Source organism: Wyeomyia smithii, chromosome 1 (genome assembly GCF_029784165.1).
Source record: "Wyeomyia smithii strain HCP4-BCI-WySm-NY-G18 chromosome 1, ASM2978416v1, whole genome shotgun sequence".
NCBI lineage: Eukaryota > Metazoa > Arthropoda > Insecta > Diptera > Culicidae > Wyeomyia > Wyeomyia smithii.
In genome coordinates, this window is record NC_073694.1 from 12,019,688 (window position 1) to 12,047,519 (window position 27,832).

At 42.4% G+C, this 27,832-nt stretch overlaps 1 protein-coding gene across 5 annotated transcripts in view; it reads right to left on the reverse strand.

The window, feature by feature from the left end:
* The window catches only part of LOC129717478 (uncharacterized), a 125,208-nt gene that overhangs the window by 35,271 nt on the left and 62,105 nt on the right, over positions 1 to 27,832 (reverse strand). For 4 of the 5 annotated variants that reach the window (XM_055667388.1, XM_055667389.1, XM_055667391.1 and 1 more), the window contains exon 1: positions 758 to 896. The exons of the other annotated variant lie outside the window; for it this stretch is intronic. In XM_055667388.1, coding sequence (XP_055523363.1) covers positions 758 to 763 — 6 coding nt within the window. In that variant the 5' untranslated portion in view covers positions 764 to 896. Of the gene's footprint in view, positions 1 to 757; positions 897 to 27,832 lie in introns of those variants that run through there. 5 annotated transcript variants of the gene reach the window in all.

Consider the following 27,832-nt stretch of genomic DNA (forward strand, 5'->3'; position numbering starts at 1 on the left):
TGTTTAGCTTATTTTTGGTTTTATATTTTATATGTACAAAACTTTGATCACTTATTCAAGTCCCATCATCTGACAAAACATAGTTCCAGTTGATTTTAAGCACATGTTCCCCTCGAACTAATCTAGAGTCTTCATCTGTAAGGGCCACACACAATTCAGTCAATGTTGCACTCAAACCAGAATTGTTCCGCTCTCACATGGGTTTTTTTTTCGCGCGTAAAACACTATCATTACACACTGGCGCTCCAATCTTCCCGATACAATCGTTGAAACGCAGCACCAGCGAAAGGACGATGGATGTGGCCAACCTAATTGGATCGCCTCGGTCAATCTCGAATCGTTCATTACTTCACTCGACTGCCGCGCGGAGTCTTCCGCGTGTGTGCGCCTCGCGCACGCGTAATCACTGATTTTTTGCATGCGATTTCGCGATTGCATCGCCGCACCACGTGCCCAGAATAATCACGCTTGTCTCCTTTTTAATGTGTTCCGATTGCACTTTGATTTTTTTTTCCTTTCGCTTTTCACTTTCGTTTGCGCTGATTTCGTTTTCATTTCCGCCCATCAACAGTAGGCTGGTAAACACTTTGTAAGAGTTTTTGTTTGACAGTTCCTGGTTCAGAATGTCCCATTTTTTCAACACATATCATAATTAACTAGTTCTATCACTGTCGTCGCTGCTGCTGCTGCTGCTAGCTCTCGCTGTAAAAGGCCGGAAGGTCCTTCGCAGGACACTGCCGGGAACACAAAAACCCACCTTCATTGCCGCGTGTGTGCTGCGCGTCTCACGAAACTAGTCACACTGATAGTCGGTCGCACGCTGTCAACGGATTTTATACCACCGACACACGCCGGCTGCCGAAAATTGTATAACCTGCCGTGAAAAACTCGCGTGCACACAGTCCGGTTCGGGCCTCTCTGTGTGTGCTTGCACGTCTGCTAAGGGGGTTACAATGTACCGCGGTCGATCCGATCCAATCCGATCGCCGCCGGGGTAGAAACAGATGAGATGTTGCACTGCAGATGCTGCCAGCGTCGCATCGCATCGGGAGTGTGTTTGTATGACGCCCCACCGGACGATCGACGCGACACCGTTGAAGACGACGACGACGACGACGACGCCTGACATAAAGCGGTGGGAAGTCAACAGCTTTCTGAGCCACGTGTGTGAAGCGGACAAATTTGCACGCGCGATCGCAACAGCATAACTGATGGGGAATTTAATAGGATTATTGGAAGCGATGTGATGCGACCATCGCATGACGACGACGCACCCGTTGTCGTTCCGTTCGTTCGGTGATTGATCAGTGTGAAATGTGATAAGAGAGCGGGAGAAGGTGGGAGGGTGAGGAGCAGAGACGGTGCAAAGTCTTTTGTGTGAAGATGTTTCCCAGTTGGTCCGAACCTTGGCGACCTTCGTGGGAACCGGTCCGATTTGTGCTGGAGGTCGCTGGATGGACGGTGAATTTTCGCTCGATGCGTGTGCATAGTGAGGTGCGTGTATTGAGAGGAGTCTTTCTTTTAATTTGTTTTTTTTTTCTGCCTACACGGTTCCGTCTCCAATTCGGGTTAACTTACAAAACTTAGCTGTTATGAGAAAACGCCACTTACTAACATTTGAAAAACGGTTTGCGAGCAAAAATTCTACTAATATCTAAGACCGATTTAAGCTGCTTTGTATGACACTAATAGGACGTCTAAACCGTAAATTAGGTAATATTTTGCAGTAAGTTTGAGTTAACTAAATTATTCCTAAATTTTAGATTATGTGAGGTTTTCCTAGCACGCTGCCCACTGGACGAGCGTTAGTTTATGCAAGATGATAAAACACTTCTAAGTTTAGAATCCCAAAACAAATCACTTCTAAAAACCGGATTTAATGCAAAAAATCCAGCTTTGCTTTTGCAGTTTTGCCCCTTTTCTGCTGTTTCTGCCCCTAGAAGCGTTTTTTGCAGTTTAAAACCCAATGTGGATTTTTTTAATAGTCTTCTCTGGAGTTAGGTGGCGTTCCATTTCATTAGGCTCATCTTTTTGGTATTGAGAGGCGTTTTCTCTTGACTTGTAACAGAAGTAAAGTTGTCACTTAAGTTCTATCATTGAAAGGTCAATCGGAAAGCAACCTTGTGAATCATTGCTTGGTTTACCTACTTTCATTGGAACAAAATGGAAAGGACACTTGCTCGAACGCGATTCAGGAACTCGTTCATATTCCTAACCTTGTACTCTTACTCAGAGAGAACATGTCGTTTTGTTATTTTTCTGAAATGTTTTTAGCACCCAAATCCGGCCGGCCCAGGTAAAGGATCAAGTACACTCAAACCTGTTTTTGTGCGACGTTTTTATGCAGAATGAGAATATTCCTTTTTTGGATTGAAGCGTTCATGTAAATCTATTTTTACAAATAATAAGTTTGAAGAAGAAAGGCTATGTCTGACCGCTAGGTGGATTGATTTTGGGTTTTTGTCGTTACTGATACAGACAAATGTCTTCTTCTTCCTCACCTTTGTATACCTAATTGGAGCTATATCGCCCTGGTATTGGGCGATCCCTGATTGAGTGGAAATGGGCGATTTCTTCTTGGATCTTTCCGATTATCGACACTGAGAAACACTAGAAAAAACTTCGATTACACTTAACGATATTGTGTAGTGTTTTTTTTTTGTGCGAACAACATTTATTTAACAAGGCACAAGCGTGTCGTTGTTATTGTAGAAGCACCAAGAATTTCTCGCAATGCGTCTGAATAAGAATTAACTCTATTTCCACATAAACCAAATCCATCAATACCTACTTTATCATGATACATGATTTTGCCTCATATAACTCTTATCAAATTAAATTTATTACACAAATCTTTATGGAATCAATTTCCAAGCCGTTACATAGGTTCACTCATAGGGAAACATAAGAAGATATGTTGAGCAAAATAACCAACAAGTTCCAGCGAAAATTCATAACAATCAACAATTACAAGGAGGTTAAGTTTCGAAATGATTAATTTTTGTTGTTTGTTTGACAAATTTTTTTCATTTGCCAACAATTACATTCACAAGAATATCATTTGTTAATTTGAAAACAAAAATATATCATCTAACAATGTTGAAATGTCAGAGCGGGGGCCTAGTGTGGTTGGTAACGTATCCGCCAACCACGCTCGACGCCTGGGTTCGAATCCCCACCGCCGACATAGGTGTCGATGGTTGTGAGGTGGCGTGATCCACTCACAACCAACCCAACTGGTCTAGATTCAATCTTAGCCGACACCGGGAGATTTTCTGAGGCGAAAAATCTCTGGGATCACGCCTTCCATCGCATGAGGAAGTAAAGCCGTTGGCGCCGGTCCGTTAATAAACGGGTCGTGAGTTAGGGTCCTGGGTGTGGAGTCGCCTCCCTGGGCGTCGGTGATTGGCCACAACAGTGGCGGAACTAGACCGACGGAAAATAAGCGAGAATAAACATGTTGAAATGTGAACAAAGATTCTGAATAGATCCTAGTGAATCGACAAAATATTCCGATGCATTCGCTGGCTCTTAAGCTTCTATAAATTTGTATTTTCAGAAATCTACTGTAATAAAACTCGTGTTTTATTGGGTTCGATGACAAAACAACAATCAAGTGTTTATTTTATACGCTGACGTTCTCAAGTGCACGCTAAATTATGGTTATTCATAAAGGACCTAAAATGCACGTCTAACTTTACTCAAAATAAAGAACGTAATTTTTACTCTTTATAACATCCTCCCTTCTTTTAACATACCTCTCCCATTTCGTAATCGTCAAACCTGATCGGACGACGCACATCCCGCTTTGGTCTTCTCGCCTCACTTACTGGGCTCAGCGGAGTCGACTTGCGCGATGACTGGATAGATGACCTCTCTGATTCATTCGTTGTTCGATCTGCTGGTCTTGGAGTGCTCGATGCTGGATACCAACTGTCTTCCGACATGCTGTACCACGCATTTGATGAATCGACGGTTTGATTGTTGGTTTGGTTGCCGGATTCCTGAACCGTTGATTCCTCTATTTGAATCGGAGTGCAGGCGTCACGAAGGAACTTGCGGTTTCGACGATAGCTTCCACCATTTGCTGCAACTCGATAGTCCCTGTCGCTCAGCACTTCCGTTATCTTTCCTCGAGTCCACTCGGATGTCTTCTCGGGCTTCAGCTGTACATACACCTCCTGTCCTCTAAGCAACATCGGCAATTCTTGAGCCTTGCGGTCGTGATAGAACTTCGATTTGACCTTTCGTAGCTCAATGTTCTCTCTAATCTTCTTCGTGTCCACCGTTTGCAGTTGAAGTTGGCAAGCTGCTACCGGAAGAATGCTTCTTGTTCGTCTGCATAGAGCTTTTTGCGACGGCGCGTAACCGTCCGTTTGCGGCGTGTTCCTCTAGTCTAATAGAGCCAGCCATATGTCCTTTCCATCCTCCAAAGCTTTTTTAATAACGTTTTTTGCAATTTTGATAGCTGATTCGGCCTTTCCGTTGGATTCGTGGTGATATGGTGCGCTCGTGGCATGGATGATATTATAAGCTTTCATGAATTGCGCCCACTCTTTGCCGACAAACTGTTGAGCTGAGTCGGTTATGATTTTACGGGGTACACCTACCGACTGAAGTTTTTCTTGCACCGATCGATGAGTTCTGTTGTTTTCTGGCCATCATTCAAAAAGTCCACCTCCACAAAGTTGAAGAAATGGTCCACAGACACCAGAATTATCATCTTCCGTCCGTTGTGTATCAGTTCTCCCAAGTCTATCGATACGATTTGAAAGGGATGCTCTGGGATCTCCGAACTCTGCATCGGCTCACACTGTTGGCAGTTTTTGTACTGATTGCAGATACCACACGCTTTGACCATGTTCTGCACGTGATCGTTGAGGTTTGGCCAATAAACAATGGCTCTGGCCTTGCGAAGAGTCGCCTGTTCTCCTTGATGGCTGTAGTGCAGAAGTTTCAGAACATCCTGACGATTCTAAGCCGGCACAACGATGCGATTTCCTCGCAGGATCACGCCATCTTTAATCACTAATTCCGCCCTTAACGCATAAAAAGGCTTCACGCACTCCATCACCGTAGATTTCTCACTGGGCCATCCGTTGACAATGTGCAGTTTCAGAATTTGACAAGTTTCATCCTTCTGCGTAGCTTGCTTGATCCTATCCAGCAAGTTCGATTGAATGTCGATGCCTTGCAGTACGTTTACTTCTTCGATGGTCCTCCATAACGGGTCGCAATCTTCGGCCGTCACTGGCTTACTGTCGTCGATGTTCCGTGATAGAGTATTTGCCAGAATCAAATCTTTTCCCTTCACGTACTTAACTTGCAGATCATATCGCTGCAGACTCAGTATCATCCGCTGGATCCGCTTAGGCACTTCCGACAGAGGCTTTTTAAAGATGGTTTGCAGTGGCTGATGATCGGACTGCACCGTCACATGTTTCTGTCCAAAGATGTATTGATCGAAACGTTTGCAAGAGAAGAGTATCGCTAGTGTTTCCTTCTCGATTTGCGCGTATCTACGCTCCGTCGCTGTTAGCGTCCTCGAAGCAAACATAACGGGCTGTCCTTCTTGCAGTAGTACCGCGCCGACTGCGTAGCTACTGGCGTCGCATTGGATCGTTGCTTCTAGCTTCGGATTGTAATATTTCAGCACGGTGATCTCGGCTATTTTCTGCTTCAATGCACGGTATGCCTCTGCTTGCTGTTTGCCCCAGTGCCATTCTTCCGATACCAGAACTTCCCTCAGCGGTCTGCTCAGCTCGGATAGCTTCGGGATGAACTTCGCCATGTATGTCGCTAATCCAAGGAATCGTTGTAGTTCTGCTGTATCTCGTGGTTGCGGCATTTCGCTAATTGCCGCCGTCTTGCTTGGATCCGGTTTGAGACCATCTCTCGACAGCACGTGACCAAAAAAGCGAACTTCAATCTGATTCATTTTGCTCTTTGATCGATTCAGCTTGATTCCCTTGCTCTGGCAACACTGCAGAAGCGCCTCCAGATTCCGACTGTGATCAACTATAGCCTCTTCATCCGTTGAGCCTCGTCCAACACACAAGATGTCATCCACTAGAACTTCTATTCCTTTCAGTCCGTGCAACGCTTGTTGCGATTTGGCTTGAAATATTTCCGGCGAGCACGATAGTCCAAAAGGCAACCTCTTCCACACGTATCGTTCAAAAGGCGTCCAAAACGCCGTCACTTTACTACTTTCGTCCGTAAGCTCGACATGCCAGAACCCATTTCGAATGTCCAGGGTCGAAAACACTTTAGCGTCATGTAATTTAGGTAAAATCTCTTCCACCGTTGCCATTTGGAATCGTGGCCGCTTAATTGCCCGATTCAAAAACACAGGGTCCAAGCATATTCGCAACTTTTCATTTCTTCGCACAATCACTAAGTTGCTTATCCAGTCTGTTGGCTCTTCGATCTTCTCTACTATGCCTCTCGTTTTTAAATCATCCAGTTCGCTCTTCAGTTCTCGTACTGTCACCGGAACTCTCCTAGGCTCTTGCTGTTTCGGTATGCATTGTTCCAACTCAATGTTCAATTTTCCGGAAAATTTTCCATCACCGTTATACACTTCTTCATAATTCTTCACTATCTTTTTCGCTATCTCATTTTTTACCGTTTTGGTCACTTCCGGCTTACCTTGGGCTTCGCATTTCATCACCTCTTGGATACTTACAATCCCCAACAGGTTTTGTACCCCAACAGTGGCATCTTGAGTACGCCATGCCCCAGATCGACCACTTGAAATACCACCTTGTACGCTTTTCCGTGGCTTTCGTGTCGAAGAACTACTTTTCCGTACGCTGACACGATCTGACCACCAAACCCACGCAACTTCGTCTTACTGGGCTCAATGTTCACTTTTCCCATCAGCTCTTTAAGATTCTTCCGATCGACGACGAACGAATCTTTTTCGGCGTTTCACCTCTCTGCACGGTCAAACCAATCATCACCGTTATTTTCTTCTCTACTACGTTCACCTCTTCAACGCTGGTAATATAATCCGCCTCATCACTATCGTCACTCTTTTGTTCGACCGTTTTCACTTTTCTTGTGTTCTTTGACTTGCTCGACGACGCATCTCGCGATCCTCCAGCTTGAGAATCATCACTGAACTTCGCTCTGCACACTCTGGCGTAGTGATTAAGCTTTAAACATTTCCGGCAGGTGACACCATTCGCCGGGCAACTCTCCCGGTCTCCGATTTTATGATCTTTCCGTCCACAAAACTTGCATACCTCACCGCATGAATCGTACTTCTTTCTCGTATTTATGTTCACTTTTGCAATCACTTCCGCAGATGTTTCCGAATCGCGTGGCTCTTCTTTGATCTTCATCATCGCCATCCTATCTTCCACCAATTTCTGCGCTCGGCAGGTATCAATTGCTCCTGTTAAATCCAAATTTGCCATCTTCAAAAGTGCCTTTCTCGTATCGTCCGAACGGATCCCTACCACAAACTGATCACGAATGAGGGAATTCTTAAGCTGTCCATAATTACAAGTTTCTGCTAGCTTCCGGAGTCGCTCGTGTGTTTCATTCACCTGCGGTACACAATACCCTTCGAGAGCAGTCAAGATCGCTGCTGGTGTCGCTTGCGCTTCTGCTGCTAGCAATGTGTTCAATACCTTCACTGTGTCCGTTCCGAGAAAGTTTTTCAACAAAGCTACTTTTATCATATCACTTTATTCGATTATTTCAGCGGCAATCACATAAATATCCCTAGCTTGCCTAAAATCGGCGAAATCTTCCGGCAACGTCTTGCTGGACAGATCCAGAAAGCTCGGGGGATGCACTCCGTATGCCATCATTTGGACTGGTCGTTGTCTTACCACACCAGGTACGGGATCCTCTGGAATCTGCTCACCAGGAATACTCATCGTTTACCCAACCTCAATTTTCGCCGCTCAAACGGGGCTGATGCCGACAATCTTCCTTCAGCGCTGCGTGGCCAGGAAATTATCGCATCACCGAAATTTCACGACGAATTAACTTCGCACTGTCGTGTTTAGCGAATTTTCCGATTTTAACTCGATACATCAATTATAAATCGCGAAAATTACCTCACTTCCGACACCATGTAATAAAACTCGTGTTTTATTGGGTTCGATGACAAAACAACAATCAAGTGTTTATTTTATACGCTGACGTTCTCAAGTGCACGCTAAATTATGGTTATTCATAAAGGACTTAAAATGCACGTCTAACTTTACTCAAAATAAAGAACGTAATTTTTACTCTTTATAACATCTACTTTTTCGATCACGATCATTTAGTGAATATCGAAAATAAAATGCAAAAAAAAATTTATGACCGTTGCAAAAATGTTCAATTCTTGTTGAGCAGTTCATTATTTTTTCTAAGGTAACCATATTCATAAGATAAACTTTTAATCACTATCAATGCAGCAGCATTGCAGTTTTTCCTTGATTTCACGGAAACAGAAGTCGTGTACCACTGCAATGATAGACGACGAGAGACCGGTGGCGCTCTGCTCCACATAATATGTATATTATATTTGTTGCTGTTGCTTGTTGCTTTTACCAGCATGTTTTCTTTCATGACATCAGTTTTATTATGCTCTGACAGCAGGTTTAGAAATTGTTGAAGTAAAAGGCTTGTTTCAAAACTTTTTGAAAGATCTTTACCTTCGAGACTTCAAATTAGTCTAAGTTCATGGAAGCAAACTTAAATTAACCTGTTGGGACGGGGAAACTCTGTCCATTTTTTTATATTGAAACAGAAAATATCACAGGTAATGGTTGGTGTCCATTCACATCGTCTGTTCTAGGAATGCTCGCGTGTGATTGGTTCATTGTTCGCGTAAATTTTCTTGTAACTTTTTATCAATTTTCACCTTTAAACAGTGAAATAATAATGATGACTACACGCAAAAGTTGGATGGTGCAAAACCAGTACAAATTGTGCGTTTTTAGCGCGTAATTCGGAACCAGTACAATAATTGCGTGTTGGGCATAACGCAATTATTGCTCTAGCGTTTCTCCAATGTATTTGACAGCTCCAAACTACTACACCTAAACAGTTTCAACTGGTATCCAGCAGCATTGCAAAGCAAGCGAGAAGCAAAACCATTCATCTCCTTTCTGCCTGAGGACGAGACATATGCTACGCTTTTCAAGTCTTTTGCACACACGCTTTCGTCATTCGTTGTTTTGCTTTCGTCTCGATTAGACGCAAATTGTTTATCTCCGTTTGAGTTCGCAAAATAACAATACACGAGTTATCGTACGGGCGTTTTTTTGTCGATTAGTTCTTGTGTTGCGCGATAACAATAGCCTGTTGTATATCGGCAGAAACATCTTCTGCACACTGGTAGGGGCAGGTTACCCCGCCAGTGATTCGATACGCAGCTGATATATCAGCAAGAATAATTCTCCCGCACCGCTGTTACCCCGCTAGCAGTACGGACCACCATACGATCGAGCGAGTGGAAGTCAACTACAAGTGGCATCTACAAGGTCGCGTGTAAGATACGGCCACTGTGTCACAACACGAAGCTGGATCGTCATTGTTTGTTCTACGGAGACACTCGATTAATCCAACTATCAGCCGTGAGGTCGTGACTTAGACGTTCGGTGAAGTATTACCTTTAGAATTTTTACTATTATTATCAATATTATTACTATGTTATTATATTATTATTAAAATTATTATTGATATTATTATTATTGTTATTATTATTATTATTACTACAATTATTATTATTATAATTATTATTATTATTATTATTATTATTATTGTTATTAGTATTAGTATTACTGTCTTTTTTTTTATTTGATCCATTGTAGATTGAAAAATTGTTTTTAAAATTTGATATCAACTACTTGAACCCCCCCCCCCCCATATTCGAATATTTATCGTTTGTGTGCGGTAGAGCGTAACGCTCCCGCAAAATGGACGAGATGCAGGTGCAACTTTTCCTGGATGTGGAAACAAACGGGGAAGAAATTGAAATTTCTCCCATCAGCTCACCCCTACCTTCCCCTGTGCCCTCCCCTTTGCCAAGTCCTGTACCAAGAGTACCGGAAGTACGGGTAAAAGCTTACCCAGATACCGCTGGCGGTCCCTACGTTGTTTTTTTTTCCGGCCCATAAAGAAGCCATTGAATATTATTCAAATTGGCAAAGACCTGGCAAAACATTTTTCGGCCGTAACCGAGATTACGAAGGTGAGGCCGAACAAACTGCGAGTTGTCGTGAGTAGCTTGAAGCAAGCAAACGAAATTGCTGGCTACGAGCTCTTCACGAGAGAGTATCGCGTGTACATCCCTGCCAAGGATGTAGAAATCGACGGTGTGGTTACCGAGGGGAATCTCACTGTCGATGACATTTTGCGTCATGGAGTTGGCTGTTTTGAAAACCCCTTGATGCAAAGTGTAAAGATACTGGATTGCAAGCAATTGCATTCAGTATCCATCAAAGAAGGGAACTCGGCATGACCTTCCGGCATGTCCCGCGTACAAACAGCGCGAGGAAAAAATTAAGCGTTCCCTTAAGGAACGATCAAAGCGCTCTTTTGCAGAAATGCTTAAGAGGGCTGAGCCACCCTCGACAGGAAACATCTTTTCCTTCTTGCCAACTGATGAGGGTACATCTGACGATCCCGTCGAAGGGTGTTCTTATGCCTTGCCAGAGGGATCTAGGAAGAGGAGAATGCTCAACTCTCCTAATCTTTCTCGCAAAGGTCGTAAGATAACCCCTAGCGGAATGACCAATAAGACAACACAGAAAGGAAGCGGTGAAGAAAAACCGAAGCAAGTACCCCCCGGTTTTAATTTCAAATCAAACCAGGAGTACCCACCGTTTCCTGGGGCACCAAAAACCCCTCGTGCACCCATTTCTCGATCAGAAGACATAAAAGAAACAGGGTTCATAAAATTCTCTGATATTGTGGACTGGATATTTAAAACATTCAACATACCAGATCCCCTTCAAAACATTCTTCTTGCCCTTCTCCCTACAGTGAAAACCTTTTTGAAGCAACTCACAGCAACTTGGCCCCTCATTTCAGCTATCGTATCTTTCGATGACTAATACGTCGAAAGAGGTTAGGAATTTTGTCACTGTGTTACAGTGGAACTGCAGAAGTATCATCCCCAAATTTGATTTATTTTCACATTTGATAAACACATACAATTGTGATGCGTTCGCGCTCTGTGAAACTTTTCTCAATTCAAATGATCAACTTAATTTCCACGATTTTAACATCATTCGTCGAGATCGAGACTCACACGGTGGAGGGGTACTATCGACCTCCCCTCGATCTCGGATATTGAAGTTGTTGCCATTCAAACGAATATGAACGGAAAAGACCTTTGCCTTGTTTCGTTATATATTCCCCCATCCGCGCGGATTGAACAGAAGCAACTCCTTGATACAGCAGAATTGCTTCCCGCACCTTTTTTGATTTTGGGAGATTTTAACTCTCACTGTTCGCTATGGGGGTCGCTGTACGACGACAACCGATCTTCTTTAATTTGTAACTTGACCGACGACTTCAATATGACACTTTTGAATACTGGGGAAGCGACACGTGTACCTAATCCTCCAGCACGTGAAAGCGTGCTTGACCTATCCCTCTGCTCGACATCACTAGCGTTAGATTGCCAGTGGAAAGTAATCAACGATCCCCACGGTAGTGATCATCTTCCAATCGTTATATCAATTGCTAATGGTTCAACTCCCCCGAACCCAATCAATATTTCCTACGACCTTACACGTAATATTGATTGGAAGTGTTATGAGTCTATTATAGCGCAATCTATCGAGACTCACGAGGAACTTCCTCCGGAGGAAGAATACGCGTTCTTAGCTGGCTTGATAATCGACGCCGCGACTCAAGCTCAGACGAAACCGATACCCGGGGTAACGATTAGACAGCGCCCTCCCAACAAATGGTGGGACAAAGAGTGCTCTGAGCTGTACGCGCGAAGGTCCGCGGCGTATAAGGACTACCGGGAGTACGGCACTGTCAACCTGCTTCGAAAGTACGAGGCACTGGGCAGGCAGATGAAGAGCTTAGTAAAGGCGAAAAAACGCGGGTACTGGCGGCGGTTCGTAAACGCGTTGTCCAGGGAAACAGCGATGAGCACTCTTTGGGATACCGCCAGGCGCATGCGGAACCGTGACGTTTCGAATGAAAGCGAGGAGTATTCAGATCGCTGGATACTCGATTTTGCCAAAAAGGTCTGTCCGGACTCTGTACCGGAACAGAAAACCTTTCGCGACGCGTTTATAGTAACTACGGAAGGGCCTCCATTTTCGATGTTGGAATTTTCAATGGCTCTCCTGTCGTGCAACAATAAGGCTCCAGGGTTAGATAGAATAAAATTCAACCTGTTGAAGAATCTACCCGACTCAGCATAAAGACGCTTGTTGAATTTGTTCAACAAGTTTCTTGAGCTAAATATTGTTCCGCATGACTGGAGGGAGGTAAAAGTTATTGCTATTCGGAAACCCGGGAAACCTGCCTCTGATCACAATTCATATAGGCCGATTGCGATGCTCTCTTGCCTCCGGAAATTAATGGAGAAAATGATCCTATTACGGTTAGACAAATGTGTCGACACAAACGGTTTACTTTCAGATACTCAATTTGGCTTTCGCCGGGGCAAAGGGACGAACGATTGCCTAGCGTTGCTTTCTACTAAAATTCAACTCGCATTTGCTCGAGAAGAGCAAATGGCTTCTGCGTTCTTGGATATTAAGGGGGCTTTCGACTCTGTCTCTGTAGAAGTTTTAAGCGCGAAACTTCATTCGCAGGGACTTTCACCAAATTTGAATAACTTTTTGCTCAATTTGTTGTCAGAAAAGCATATGTATTTCTCACATGGCGATTCGACAACTTCCCGAATTAGTTACATGGGCCTCCCCCAGGGCTCATGTTTAAGTCCTCTCTTATATAATTTTTACGTCAATGACATCGATGAATGTCTTGCAAATTCATGCACGCTAAGGCAACTTGCAGACGATAGCGTTGTATCCATTACTGGTAGCGAGGCTAGCGATCTGCAAGGACCACTGCAAGATACCTTAGACAATTTGTCTGAATGGCCTCTTAAGCTGGGTATCGAATTCTCTCCGGAGAAAACTGAGTTGGTCGTTTTTTCTAGGAAGCATAACCCAGCTCAGCAGCAGCTCCTACTAACGGGTAAAACGATCTCTCAGGTTTTAGTCGCTAAATATCTCAGGGTCTGGTTCGACTCTAAATGCACCTGGGCTTGTCATATTAGGTATCTGACACAAAACATGCCAACAGTGGATTAATTTTCTTCGTACGATTACCGGAACTTGGTGGGGTGCTCACCCAGGAGACCTTCTAAGGTTATACCAAACAACGATATTGTCAGTTCTTGAGTACGGCTGTTTCTGCTTTCGCTCCGCCGCGAACACGCACATTATAAAATTAGAGAGAATACAATATCGTTGTTTGCGTATTGCCTTGGGTTGCATGCAGTCGACCCATACGATGAGTCTTGAAGTGTTAGCGGGTATTCTTCCGTTGAAACATCGTTTTTGGAATCTCTCTTACCGGTTGCTAATTCGATGCACAGTTATGAACCCATTAGTAATTGAAAATTTCGAGAGGTTGGTCGACCTTCAATCTCAATCCAGATTTATGACTTTATATTTTGACTATATGGCTCAAGATATTAATCCTTCTTCATACGATTCCTCCAATGTCGCACTTTTAGATACTTCTAATAATGCTATTTTCTTCGACACCACCATGAAACAAGACATTTCTGGTATCCCGGATCAATTGCGACCCCAAGAGATCCCTAAGATTTTTTCCAATAAGTTTAAACATGTTAGTTATGATAAAAGGTTTTACACTGACGGATGTAATCTAGATGAGTCCACTGGCTTCGATGTTTTCCACGAAAATTTTACCGCCTCCTACAAACTCGATGCTCCTGCTTCCGTGTACGTCGCAGAACTTGCTGCTATTCAGTACTCTCTTGGGATCATCGAAACCCTGCCCATAGACCACTACTTCATCTTCACAGACAGTCTCAGTGCCATTGAGGCTCTGCGATCGATGAAGACTGTGAAGCACACCCCGTATTTCCTGGGGAAAATACGGCGGTTTTTAAGTGCTTTAACAGATAAAAATTACCGGGTTACCTTAGCGTGGGTTCCTTCTCATTGCTCGATTCCGGGTAATGAAAAGGCTGACTCTTTAGCTAAGGTGGGTGCTATTGATGGCGATATTTATGAAAGACCAATTGCTTATGATGAATTTTATAGCATTTTGCGTCAGAGAACACTCAACAGTATTGACGAAAGCATGGTTCAAGGGGTTGGAAGTAGGTCGGGACTTCATTCGCGCGATGTCTACACTTATGTCCAATCACTACACGTTAAACACGCATCTCTTTCGTATAGGGCTTGTAGACAGTAATCACTGCGTTTGTGGCGATGGCTACCATGACATCGAGCATGTTGTTTGGTCGTGTGCCGAATTCTGTGATGTTAGGTCCGAGCTTATAGATTCCCTCCGGGCCCGAGGAAAACAACCGAACGTTCCCGTTAGAGACATTCTGGGAAGCGGTGATCTTCAGTACATGACACAACTGTACTGTTATTTGAAAAAGACTGACATTAAAATTTAATATTTTTTTGTCTATTTGTCAGAATACCCGTATACGACGCTGGAGACACGAACACGAAGAGCCTAAATCTATGTTTAAAAAACAAAAAAGAACACCAGTCGAAACACAAATAGATCGTATATCTTAATTAGTTTTAAGCAAGAATTGTATCTCCCCTCCTCTCACCTTAAATCCCCACTAGCTCGTAGTCGGCCGCGAGAATAAAAAAAAGGCCTCCCTCTTTTCCCTGCTAACGTAGAATTAATACGAATTGTACTTGGCTCAGTAAAACAGAAAATGTATCGTGCCGTGTCAAATAAACTAATTTTAAACTAAACACACGCTTTCGAGATACTTTTTCTTCTTCATGCATTCCTTGAGCGTGAGCGTGAATGAGTGAGACTAACAACACTGGTATCAAGTATGTACAGCACGGGTGTCTCAGGGCTAGTAGTGAGTCACTTTTTAGTGACTTTGTCACTATTTTGAGCCTAGTCACTAAAAAGTCACTATTTACGCTGAAAAGTCACTATTTTACTACAAAATGGTCACTTTTTTAGCCTTAAATGAATAAATTAACTATTTTTGTATTGCAACATACTTTAAAAAGCTTGCTTCTCATTCGCAGAATATTTGGACAGTTCGGTTTGTAAGGTAATTTGTTAGCTTTTCCATCATAGAATGCCAGGCAATGTTTTCAAATTTCTCATTGAAGTGAACAGTGCAGAATGATTACGAACGAATTGTCTAAGAGCTGCAAAGGAATGTAGAAGTTCATTCTACGAGCTACTCGCGTCTCTAATTAGCGTTGTGCGTGAAATTACGTTTGTAGTTTGATTTGCTTGTCTCAAATCAACTATTCCTCCTGGTTGAAGTAGATTCAAAAATTTCGAGCTGATATTGTGCATAGTGGTGTTTAGGTCTCAATTCGTAGGGTTTTGCTTTCAATCATTCGAACCTACCGGTGTTTACCAGATAGCATTTTGAAATTCCATAATGATAACCTGTTCTACGCATATTTGTCCCATGCTCCAGATCAAGCAAACGAGTGTTTAGTGGGACGAATTGGATTAGAAAATGTCAAGTGGGTTAAATAAGCGTGGAAAATCATTGATGGGACAAACAGGTTTAGTATTGTTTTTGCAGATTTTCGGAACGAACAATGCTATTTTTAATATATTTTGGAAAACCCCTCCCTTAGTTAGCTTAACCAACTCCAACCGGTTGTCGAAGCTGTCACAGGTTGCACGGATTCCCAGATTTCATCCCAGATTTTCTGGATAACCGCTTTACAAGTTGGAGATTTTGTAAAAAAAAAGGTTGAGTTAAGATCAGGTGAACTTAACGGCAATTTATTTCTATTCAAAAAGTCCCTCAAATTGTCCCTATACCAACCTTGAGTCAAGTTCGCAGTATGCGCTGATGCACCGTCTTGCTGGAACATATCGTAATTAGCTCTGAAGAGTTTTCGATGACACGGGGTAACGTTTTTTTTCCAAAACTACCGTTTTACAATAAACAGCATTAAATTCGGCGTCTTTATAAATGAAAATCAGAGGAATTTTACTCGCTTGCAAATTGCTCCCGAGACCATCACTAAAGCTGCACTCTGCAATCGAGAAACACTCCTCTAGAACTCTTAAATGTTGTCTCTTGCTGCTGCCCACATTCGATTGTTTTGTGTAACATGTCACACTCCAGGACAAATAGTTTCTCATCAGGAGCACTGAACTCGCGAACAGCGAGCTGTGAAAGTATCATTCTCACTCTATCGAGCCTCTTTTTCTAAAAGAATCGGCCAAAATATTGTGGACCGATTCATTAGTTATACTCAGATGGGTGGGAATTACAAACTGAACGTTATCATTTTGCCGGACACGCTTCTTCATAACAGTCACAATTTTACGACTTGCGGCATCCTTGCAGATCGTGGCCGACAGAATTTTCAAGGATTCCCCAAAGCGAATGTATCCTTGTATTTTTCGATGGCATAATAAACGAAAGCTCGCCTAGCTTCAAACGATTTGACATGTTTGAATATTGTGCAAGGGCAGTCACTGACCCAAAATCGTTTTACTACGACTTTCCGGATTTGTTACATCGCACATCAAGAACTAAATACAACTGACAGACCACCAACACACCAATGCGTATTCGAGAGTGTATACAGTCTTTCACGTACTTTCATTAGCACTTATAACTCGAAAACTTGTATTCGAATATGTTGAACAAGGTGTTATTACAACCATTTCATTGTGAAATTATGTTATGGGACAACAATAAATTTCAAAACCCTCTTTGGTTTATTTTTTGGTCACTATTTAGTTTCTATTTGGTCACTATTTTAATGAGAAAAGTCACTAAAGTCACTATTATTTTATTCCAAGTTCGCTACTAGCCCTGGTGTCTTGCTCATTTCGTGAAGCAACGAGATATCGCCTTGCGCGTCGCAATCCGAACCGAAAGAGAAGCGAAAGAGCAACCTGCAAATTGTATGTGACGTGTCTAGTCTCGTCGCACATACATGGAAATTCTACGAGCGAGAGAGAAATTTCTCTCGTCGCTTGAGAAAAAAGCGCGAGTGTTGCCATTAAAAATCAGCAACGCTCTTGTGGCTTTGTGGAATGGAGGGTTTGGCTAGTTTTGCGGTGAAGCTAGCGTTGATTACAAAATCTTGTGAACAGAATTTTGTTTCGTTTTTTTTTGCAATTCATTTAATGGTACTTTTTAATGACCAAATCCATCGAGATAAATCGATCGAGTATTATAGCTATTTAAATCTAGTGAGTTCACAAGTTGTTGTTTGCTGCTTGCACTGCTCCATGAGTAGCAGTCACAAATACACTCGACGTGAGAAATAAAGTGTCGGTATATGATACATATTCTGATTTCATTCTATGTCAATGTATTCGCAGTACAACTGTTGCGTTACGCGTTTCACACATTTATTGTGCGATTTCTGTGCAACATTTGTGCGAATCGGGAAGACACAATGATTGTACAAGACTTCAACTTTTGCGTGTAGCGTGTTATAAAATTGTTACACGTTTTATCTATCCAACAATATATTGGTTATTGTTATCCCACGTCAATACTACAAGGTATGCAGCCCAAGAGGTTGTATGAAATGGTAACGTAGGATTATATGTATATATTATATGCTGCGATAAACTGTTCATAGGAAACACTACCGTTTATATTTGATGGTCGTTATTGTAGAAATAACGATGCCAGAACACATGAAAATTTCACACTAGTAGTAGTTGCGAAAATTCTCATAACTCTTATCTTTAAGCGTCTATAGTTCTGAAAAGAACCGATTCCATAATCTTCAGCTCGAAATGCGTGCTACAGAACGCTGATAACCGCACTACCACCGCACAGTGGTCCAATAAGGCAAAAAGTGAAACTTAATTCCATAGCGCCTTTCACCTTCATCCTAGCTTAAAAGTGTCTTCGGAGCAATTGTGCACCTCGCTTGTTTTTGTCCAGGGGGGAAGGTTGAGGATCATTTTTAAAATTTTGTTTTGCACGCGCTGGAGCCTCCGCCTGTGTGTCCGGGCACAGCCCTTCCAAACTGGTACTGCGTACTCCAACGTGGGGTAAATGATCTGTCTGTAGACAGCCATCTTATTCTTCAGACACAATTTCGATGTTCTACAAATCGCGGGCTACAATACCCTGTTGAGGATGCTGCATTTGGTCACTGTCTTATCGACATGTGGCCGAAAAATCAGATGACTGTCCAGAGACAGACCAAGACGTTGGACCACTCTATAAGGGAGCCACCAAACCGTATCCTACAATCGTCAACAAGTACAAGCCTGAGCGATCTCGAATGTGGGAACGAAATGACCTGGGTCTTGGCCACATTTATCACAATTTTCCAGCTGGTATAGTACTCATTCAGAGCACTCAGGCCTCCCTGCAGTTTGCGTGTCAGAGCGCGGATGATGCGACCTTTGTACATGATCGCGGTATCATCCGCGAATTGTGACAACACTGTACCCCCGGGGAGAGATGGGATGTCCGAGGTGCCAATGTTATACAGGAGCGGTCCCAAGATACCACCTTGGGGCACTCCTGCATCGATGTTGAGTTGCTATGAGCACACATTGCACAATGGTCCAGAAACAAAATTTAGGGGGAAATTTGGGTCAAGAGCTCTATAGCAACATTTTAGAGAAAAACTTTATTCTACATAGTTGTTACATATGATAAAACGCTTATTGAAAAAGTATCAAAAATTAGAGTGACCAACATTTTCGATGCAATCAATTATCTAACTTTTTTACCTTTGTGAATAGAATAAAAATTTGTTCTACAATGTTATAGCTCCATTAATTTTAAGTAACTTTATAAAAAAAGCTTTTCTCTATCTTTGAAAACAACCGATTTATATTGAAAAAAAAACACATTTTGCGCTCTAACTTTTTGATTTCAAGTTTCATCTCAAAACTGTCTTTAAACGACTTTTAGAGCTTTTTAAGGTGCACAGGAATCTGAATTTTACTCAAAGTTATTAAAATTTTTAAACAAAAAATATGCGCTTTTCATTTGTATGTCATCTCAAACTTAAAAAAATATCTCTTTGTCTCATTTTGAAGGGCATACTTGACTCTATAAACGGAGGAATTTTTGAAAATATGTTATTTTTTAAATTTGAGTAAATTCAATTTAAAAAGTAGGAGGGTGGTATTCAAGACACGACCGCATGACGTTGACTACCGTATTCTTATAAAAAAAAAATATTCCATTGAAGCAAATAGTAGAGGGAAATGCAACGCTTATTTTACAAAACTTCTGTAACAAAATTTCGAGGTACCAAAAGGTACCAGTTGCCGATTATTCTCGTTTACTGGTTAGTCTGTCCAGAATTCCAGCCATTTGAGTATTTTGCAGTAGCCATTTATTACTAACAGCCACCAGCATCACGGGTGAAACCGGCACGAGATGACCGGTACTATTTTGTTTTTCCTCCTTTTAGCTGCTAACACCGAGCGTCCGTATGTATCCGGTACGGTTTAATAAGGAAACTGGCTTCATTATACCAAGGCTTCGTCAGATAATTAGAAAGAAGGAGGGGCTACATAGATGATGGAATGGTAGAGACAAATGTTTCTTGAAAGCTGCGCCGGCCGCTGTCGTAATATTAACACCAACACAAACATGCATTTTCGCAAGGTTTTTATCCGCTAGCAGCAGCATTTGGTAAAACAGAAAATTCAATTAGCCGCTTCTGTACCAAAATTTCGAGGCACCAAAAGGTGCCAGTTGCCGATTATGGTTTCCTGGTTAGTCCGTCCAGAATTCCAGCCATTTAAGTGTTTTGCAGTAGCCATTTACTACTAAAGCCACCAGCATAACGGGTGAAACCGGCACGAGATGACCGGTACTATTTTGTCTTTCCTCCTTTCAGCTGCTAACACCTAGCGCTGTCGTGAAATTAACATCAACACAAACATGCATTTTTGCAAGGTTTTTTTCCGCTAGCAGCAGCATTTTGTAAAACATAAAATTCAACTAACCGCTTCTATTATAAAACTGCGAGGCACCAAAAGGTGCCAGTTGCCGATTTCTTGTTTACTGGTTTCCGTCCAGAATTCCAGCCATTTTAGTATTTTGCAGTAGCCACCAGCATCACGGGTCAAACCGGCACAAGATGACCGGTACTATTTTGTTTTTCCTCCTTTCAGCTGCTATCACCTAGCGTCCGCATATCACTGGTGCGGTTTTGGAATCAGAATGATGGGGCGCCGGCCGCTGTCGTAAAATTAACACCAACAAAAAGATGCATATTTGCAAGGCTTTTTCCGCTAGCAGCAGCATAAACATCGGAAACAGAAAGTGACAACAACAACAATAACAACAAAGTCAGATCGATTGTATCCGTTAGTGTCGACTGTGCTTGGGAAGAGAGGTAGTGATTGGCTGCGCGGTATGATTTAGACAATCGATGTTAATTACCAATTTTTCAATAGTGTATCTCAAACAATAGTTTGTTTTTGTTACAAAAATTTAACCGTAAAAGAATTTCTGATCGATTGATGCCAAAACCTCGAAAACCTGATTATAGATGACTGCAAAATAAGCGCTCAAAACCCGACCACTTTTCTCTGGTTTTCCCTGGTTGAATTACTAGATTTTCAAATTCAGTGGCCTAACTTCGATATAGACGTTAGTCAACGTCAAAAACAAGACGAAAATTTCAATAATTTTATGCATTATGCATATTAAAGCACCCAGATTTATTTTTTGGTATTTTTTCTTATAGCTAGGAATACTTACCTTTAATTTGATCCGAAAAGATTGAAAATCGATCAACTGGTTCAAAAGTTATGATTTTTTTTAAATTAAATACATCGAACACAGGTGGTCACCCTATTTTGAAGTTGGTCACGCAAAGTGCTTCAATTGTGCTCAAAATCGCTGGGATGGATCTATGTTGAAAATAATCAAACCCGTATTGTTTCGTTGGGTTGTTAGGGTGACTAGCTCCGAAATAGGGTGACCATAAAAAACGGCTATATTCGATGTATTTTATTTCAAAAAATTCATAACTTTTGAACCAGTTGATCGATTTTTGATCGTTTTTAGGTTAAATTAAAGGTAATTACTTCTAGTTATAAGAAAAAACACCAAAAAATAAATCTGGGTGCACGACCGCAGACCCGCGACCCGGCAGCCCCGTAGCCCGAGTCATCCCAGTCTTCAGAGCCAATCCTTATTCCAAAGTTACGGATCTAATTTGCCGACTACCCTTACCTACATTGACCGGAAGTCCGATTCTCAGCTGATTCAACAGCATATTGATTCGATTGGAATGGTAGTATCCCGATTGAAACTTCAAACGCCAGCGTTACTTTTCGGAGATTACAACCAATCTAGTTTGCGTTGGCTTTTCTCAGACAACGGTCAACCTTCAGTGAACACAATGCGTTCACAAATGCCCGCTTGCTACTATTCTCTCCTTGATGGTTTCTGTCTGCATGGTTTGACACAAATTAATAATTTGTTGATCGAGAGTGAACGTATTTTGGATCTGTTACTGGTGAATGACCAAGCATTGCCTATTAGTAATGTATCTGTTGCACATGAGCCGTTGGTTCTGAGCCAATAGTCTACGACGAGCCATCGGAATATACATCTCTGAATTTTCGACGTGCTGACTACGCTACGCTGAACGCAGTGCTTTCTGAGATAAACTGGGATCCTATATTAGAACCGTCTTCTAGTATCGACGATGCAGTTGCTGCTCCCAATAGCACACTCGAAAACGTGTTTACCCAAACAGTGCCATACTGTGAACCGCTAAATATTGCTGCTACCGCTCATCGTATTACAAAAATCAGTTCAAAATTGCCAGTAATCAGTACCGAAACTACAGCCGTTATATGTATAACAGGTATGTTAAGCGCCCGGAAACCCCGAAACAATTTTGGTCGTTTGTAAACGCTAAACGTAAGGAACGGGGTGTACCGTCTTCAATGTTCTTGTTCGTGATGGTTTTTCGTTTCGATTACCGCATATCAGTACAGACGAGGTAACTGCTGCTTTGCATAAGCTCAAAACCTCATACGCTGTTGGGCCAGACGGTATACCTTCTGCGGTTCTGAAGCGATGCACAGTGGTTTAAAAATCGATTTGGACGCGCTAAATTGATAACTCCACGTACGTTGGATAAACAATTATGACGTCTTCAGCAAAAATGGTGAGTTAGATCTCCTGCATCTTTTGGTGCTATGAGATTTGTGATTAATCTCCCCAAAAGTGAGATGAAAAATTTATTTTTTTGCTCCATCGAGATACAGAGTTGGTGTCTTCGGTAAAGTTATAGGTATAACCAATACGACCAACTTTGCCGAAGACAAAAAATTTGTATCTGTTACTCAAATTGACTTAGAGAGTTTTTATTGAAAATAGACCTGTCAAAACACATTTTTCAATGAAACATATTTTTTTATATTTTCTAGGCCTTCACTATGTTCTACAGAGTTGTTAGTAGCATCAATATACACAACTGTCACAACTGGTTTCGCTAGTCCACGACTTTCTGCTAATGAGTTGTGTTCCTAACAAAAAACCTCGTTTTTACCCTCTTTAATGATTTAACCAGGTAAAATACTAATATTGTAAACCAAGATACCACGCAATAAGTTCGTATCTATGGTGACCATCCTACCAAGCGTGGTTCAAGTATTTCCGGACAAGTAAATTGCATATGCTTGTTTTTGGTTCACCTCGAAGGTTCTCAATCAAAAACAATGGAACACTAAGTTGATAACTGTAGAATAAGCAAAGTTACCATAAACCTCTAGCACAGGGAGCCGCGAGGCTCAACTAGGGGAATTATTCTGCCTATTAGGACTAAGACTTGAAACAAATTAGACTTGCATGACAGTATGAAACTAAAAAACGCAGACTCGTATTGCAAACTTGTATCTGAAATTCATTTGGAGGGCCGGAATGTTCTCTGTGCTTCGCAAAGGCAGCCGCGGAGCTTTTTGTATTTAGCAAAAGGGGCCGCGGGCCAAAAAAGATTAGGAACCACTTCTCTAACATATTCTGAGCCTCTTCGGAAACACTAATTTACTGTTGTGCAACCAAGCATCTGCTGGTAAGTTTGTAGCCGCGATATTATCTACCAACAAGCGTCCATAATGTATTAATGCATGGGTTGGCCGTAATCATCCATTTCAATGTTTCAATCCGCCAGCTTTTAGAAGAGGCTTAGGAAGTAACGAACAAGAATTGGGAAAGGTACATGAATTTACCTTAGGAATTTTTTTTTGTTCATCTATAATTTATTTGACACGGCACGAATACAATTTAATGTTTAACGGCGCCAATTATATCTGGTAGCTTACTTTCTAAAGTATCTTAATAACTAAAAGCAAATTTTTTATCCTCGCTGCCGACTACGAGCTGAAACAAAATGTAACTTAAAGCTATAATATTCAACATTAAAAGCACTGGTTTACTGTATGATGGTTTTCATTGCCATAGGTAAGCACATGTTCCGCTGCTGGGCCGAGATATTACGGACTGGCATATTGGGGTGTCTCCCTCGGGACCTGAGAGTATCGTGCGGGTCTGATTGCTGTTTCCGGATCGTGGGTCTTAACGTGTTCTTGTCGTTTGGTTGGATGTAGGCGGAAGGGAATAGGATTAAACTGGGGCGTGGATGGATTTCAGGAAAACGTATATAAGGGACATGTAGGATAGGTCACGGCTCGCCAAGACATCACGAACAGGAACAGCCGGCTGCCTACTTTCGGCCTGCAGGGAAGCTATTAATTTAGACCTGGCGTCACGGTGTACAGGGCATGACCAAACAACGTGCTCTATGTCGTGATAACCTTCACCACAGGCACAGATACCACATTCCCCGAGCCCAACACGACGGAGATGCGCGTCAAATCTATAGTGATTGGACATAAGCCGGGACATCACGCAAATGAAATCCCGACCTACATCCAACCCCTTGAACCACGGGTTCGTCGACACCTTGGGGATTATGGAATGTAACCACCTTCCCAGTTCCCCTCTGGTCCAAGCATTTTACCAACTGATGATCGTATTCTGACGTACAAATGAGAAAAATTCATTAAAGGCAATTGGTCTTTCATAAATTCCACCGTTTGTTGCGCCCACCTTAGCCAAAGAGTCCGCTTTCTCATTGCCCGGTATCGAGCAGTGAGAAGGGACCCACGCTAAGGTAATCTGAGTAGATTTTTCGGATAAAGCACTCAGATGTTCCCGTATTTTCCCCAGGAAATACGGAGAGTGCTTAACATCTTTCATCGATCGGAGAGCCTCAATGGAACTGAGACTGTCCGTAAAGATGAAATAATGGTCCGTGGGCATTTTTTCGATAATCCCTAGGGTGTACTGAATTGCAGCTAATTCTGCGACGTAAACAGAAGCAGGATTATCGAGCTTATGGGAGACGGTTAAATTGTTATTGAAGATACCGAAGCCAGTGGACCCATCAAAAAGTGATCCGTCAGTGTAGAACATATTGTCGCAGTTGATGTTTCGATATTAATTGGAAAAATTTTGGGGATCTGCAGCACGCGTAAATGATCCGGGATTCCACGAGTTTCTTCTATCATGGATGTATCGAAAAACACAGTAGAATCAGAAGTATTTGATAAGTCGACACGATTTGGAATATTCGAAGAAGGGTTAATATTCTGGGACATGTGATTGAAATACAATGTCATAAAACGGGTTTGAGAATTAAGTTCGATTAACCTTTCAAAATTTTCAATCACAGGACGGTTCAAAACCTCACATTTGATAAGAATGCGAGAAGACAGGCTCCAGAAGCGGTTTTTCAATGGTAGTACTCCAGCTAAGACCTCCAAACTCATCGTATGGGTCGACTGCATGCAACCCAAGGCGATACGCAAACAACGATATTGTATTCGCTCCAGTTTGATCAAATGTGTGTTTGCTGCGGAGCGGAAGCAGAAACACCCGTAATCAATGACAGACAATTTCGTTGTTTGTTAAAGCCTTATGAGGTCTCCTGGATGGGCTCCCCACCATTGTCCGGTTATTGTACGAAGAAAATTCCTTCTTTGTTGACATTTTTTCATCAGATACCCAACGTGACAACCCCAGGTGCCTTTAGAGTCGAACCAGACACCAAGATATTTGTGTACCAAAACCTGAGAAATCGTTTTACCCATTAATTGTGTTTGAAGCTGAGCAGGTTCATACTTCCTAGAAAAAACTACTATCTCAGTCTTCTCCGGAGAGAATTCGACACCTAGCTGTAAAGCCCAAGCAGACAAATTGTTCAAGGTATCTTGCAATGGTCCTTGCAAATCGGCAGCTTTGGCTTCTGTAACAGAGATTACACTGTCGTCTGCAAGTTGTCTTATCGTGCATGAATTTGCCAGACATTCGTCGATGTCATTTACATAAAAGTTGTAAAGAAGGGGGCTTAAACATGAGCCCTGGGCAAGACCCATGTAGCTAATGCGAAAAGTTGCCAAATCGCCGTGCGTAAAATGCATGTGCTTTTCGGACAACAAATTGTGCAAAAAATTGTTCAAAATTGGAGAAAATCCTTGTCGGTGAAGTTTACCCGAAAGAATGTCAATAGAAACGGAATCAAAAGCCCCCTTAATGTCCAAGAACGCAGACGCCATTTGTTCTTTGCGAGCATACGCCAGCTGAATATCTGTTATTATTATTATTATTATTTATTTCTACCATTTATCTGACCAATGTCTTAATAAATATTACAATATTAGAGTTGAGTTCATAAAATGTTCGTTCTTTTAATCTTCTGCACGAATTTATTCACGGATTCGTTGAAGTCAAACAAGTGCTCAACACAAGCAAATGCTCTTACACAGGCGGTGACGGGCTCATTATAACCGAACGATGTGCGATGAAAAGGGGTCTGCAGAAATCCAGTTGAACGCAGAGCGCGTTGTGATGCACGAAAGTTCACGAGAGACAAAAGCTTCGGTGAGTCGATTTCTCCATGGAGTAATTTAGCTATAAACACAGCTTGATGCAATCGGCGACGGTGCTCAAGTGTATCAATTCCGATCAAGCGGCAGCGATCTGGATACGGTGGTGAGTTAGCAGGATCACGCCAGGGGAGCTCACGTAATGCAATACGGGCGAAGCGTTTTTGGATACGCTCAATCCGCAAGTTCCAAGTAAGTTGGTGAGGAAACCAAACCAGATTGCAGTTCTCGACTAGTGGGCGTACTAATGAACAGTAAAGCGCTCTTAGGCAGTGCGGATCATTTAAATCACGGGCGAGTTTAGATATGAAACCAAGCTGGCGTGTAGCTTTCGAAATTATCGTTGCGTGATGTAGGTGGAATGTAAGTTTAGTGTCAAGAAGAACACCTAGATCCCTTACATGATCAACCCTCCTTAGTTCCAATCCGTCGATGCGATAGTCGAAGATAACAGGGTTTAAAATACGATGGAAGGTTATAACTTCGCATTTGGTTATACTAACCACAAGCCAGTTTTTTCGACACCAGCTGGTAAATACATTCAAGAAATTTTGTAGACGACGGCAGTCTTCGATAGTTAGAACTTCCAGAAACAACTTCAAATCATCTGCATACACCAGCTTGCAGCCATCACCCAGCAGCAGTGTCACGTCATTGAAAAAAAGTGCAAATAGCAAGGGCCCCATATTACTTCTTTGGGGAACTCCTGACTTGTTAGTAAACTGCGATGAAATACTAGAACCCAGTTTTACGCGTAGAACTCTTCCTCGTAAATACGAGCTCAACCATGCAACGAGCTGGTGGGAGGCACCTAGGCGCGAGATTTTACGCAGGAGTATTGAGTGGTCCAAACGATCGAAAGCCGCTTTGAGGTCGGTGTATATCGCATCAACTTGAGCTTTTTGTTCCATCTGTGAGATGCAAGACGAAGTGAACTCCAACAAATTGGTACAGACTGAGCGGCCCGGCATAAATCCATGCTGAGTGGTTGAAATATAGTGCTTAGTGCAGGAGAGCATATAACCGCTTACTATGATCTCGAATAGCTTAGACCCAGCAGAAAGGCTAGTGATGCCACGATAATTTCTAACGTTTTGCCGGTCGCCGGATTTTAAAACGGGAAACATCAGCGACTGCTTCCAAACTGCAGGAAACTTTCCTTGCGTAAAAGACTTGTTAAAAATGTGGCATAACGGAACAGCAAGAGTGGTAGCACAACGACTAAAAACAACAGCAGGAATTCCATCAGGACCTGCCGAATATGTTGAAAGCAACGCAAGACAATCATTCGTCCCTTTGGCACGGCGGAAGCCAAATTTAGTATCTGATAGTAGACCATTTGATTCGACCCAATGGTCTAAACGACGGAGTATCATTTTTTCCATCAATTTCCGGATACAGGATAGCATTGCAATCGGCCTATAAGAGTTGTGATCAGAAGCTGGTTTCCCTGGTTTTTGGATGGCGATCACCTTCACTTGCCTCCAATCCTGCGGTACACTGTTTTGCTCCAGGAACTTATTGAACAAGTTCAACAAGCGCCTCTTGGCATTGCCGGGTAGATTCTTCAACAAGTTGAATTTGATTCTATCTAACCCAGGCGCGTTATTGTTACAGGACAGGAGGGCAACTGAAAATTCTGCCTTCGTAAAAGGTGATTCTATCGCGTCGTGGCCCGGAGACGCATCGCGAACAATGTTTTGCTCAGGAACAG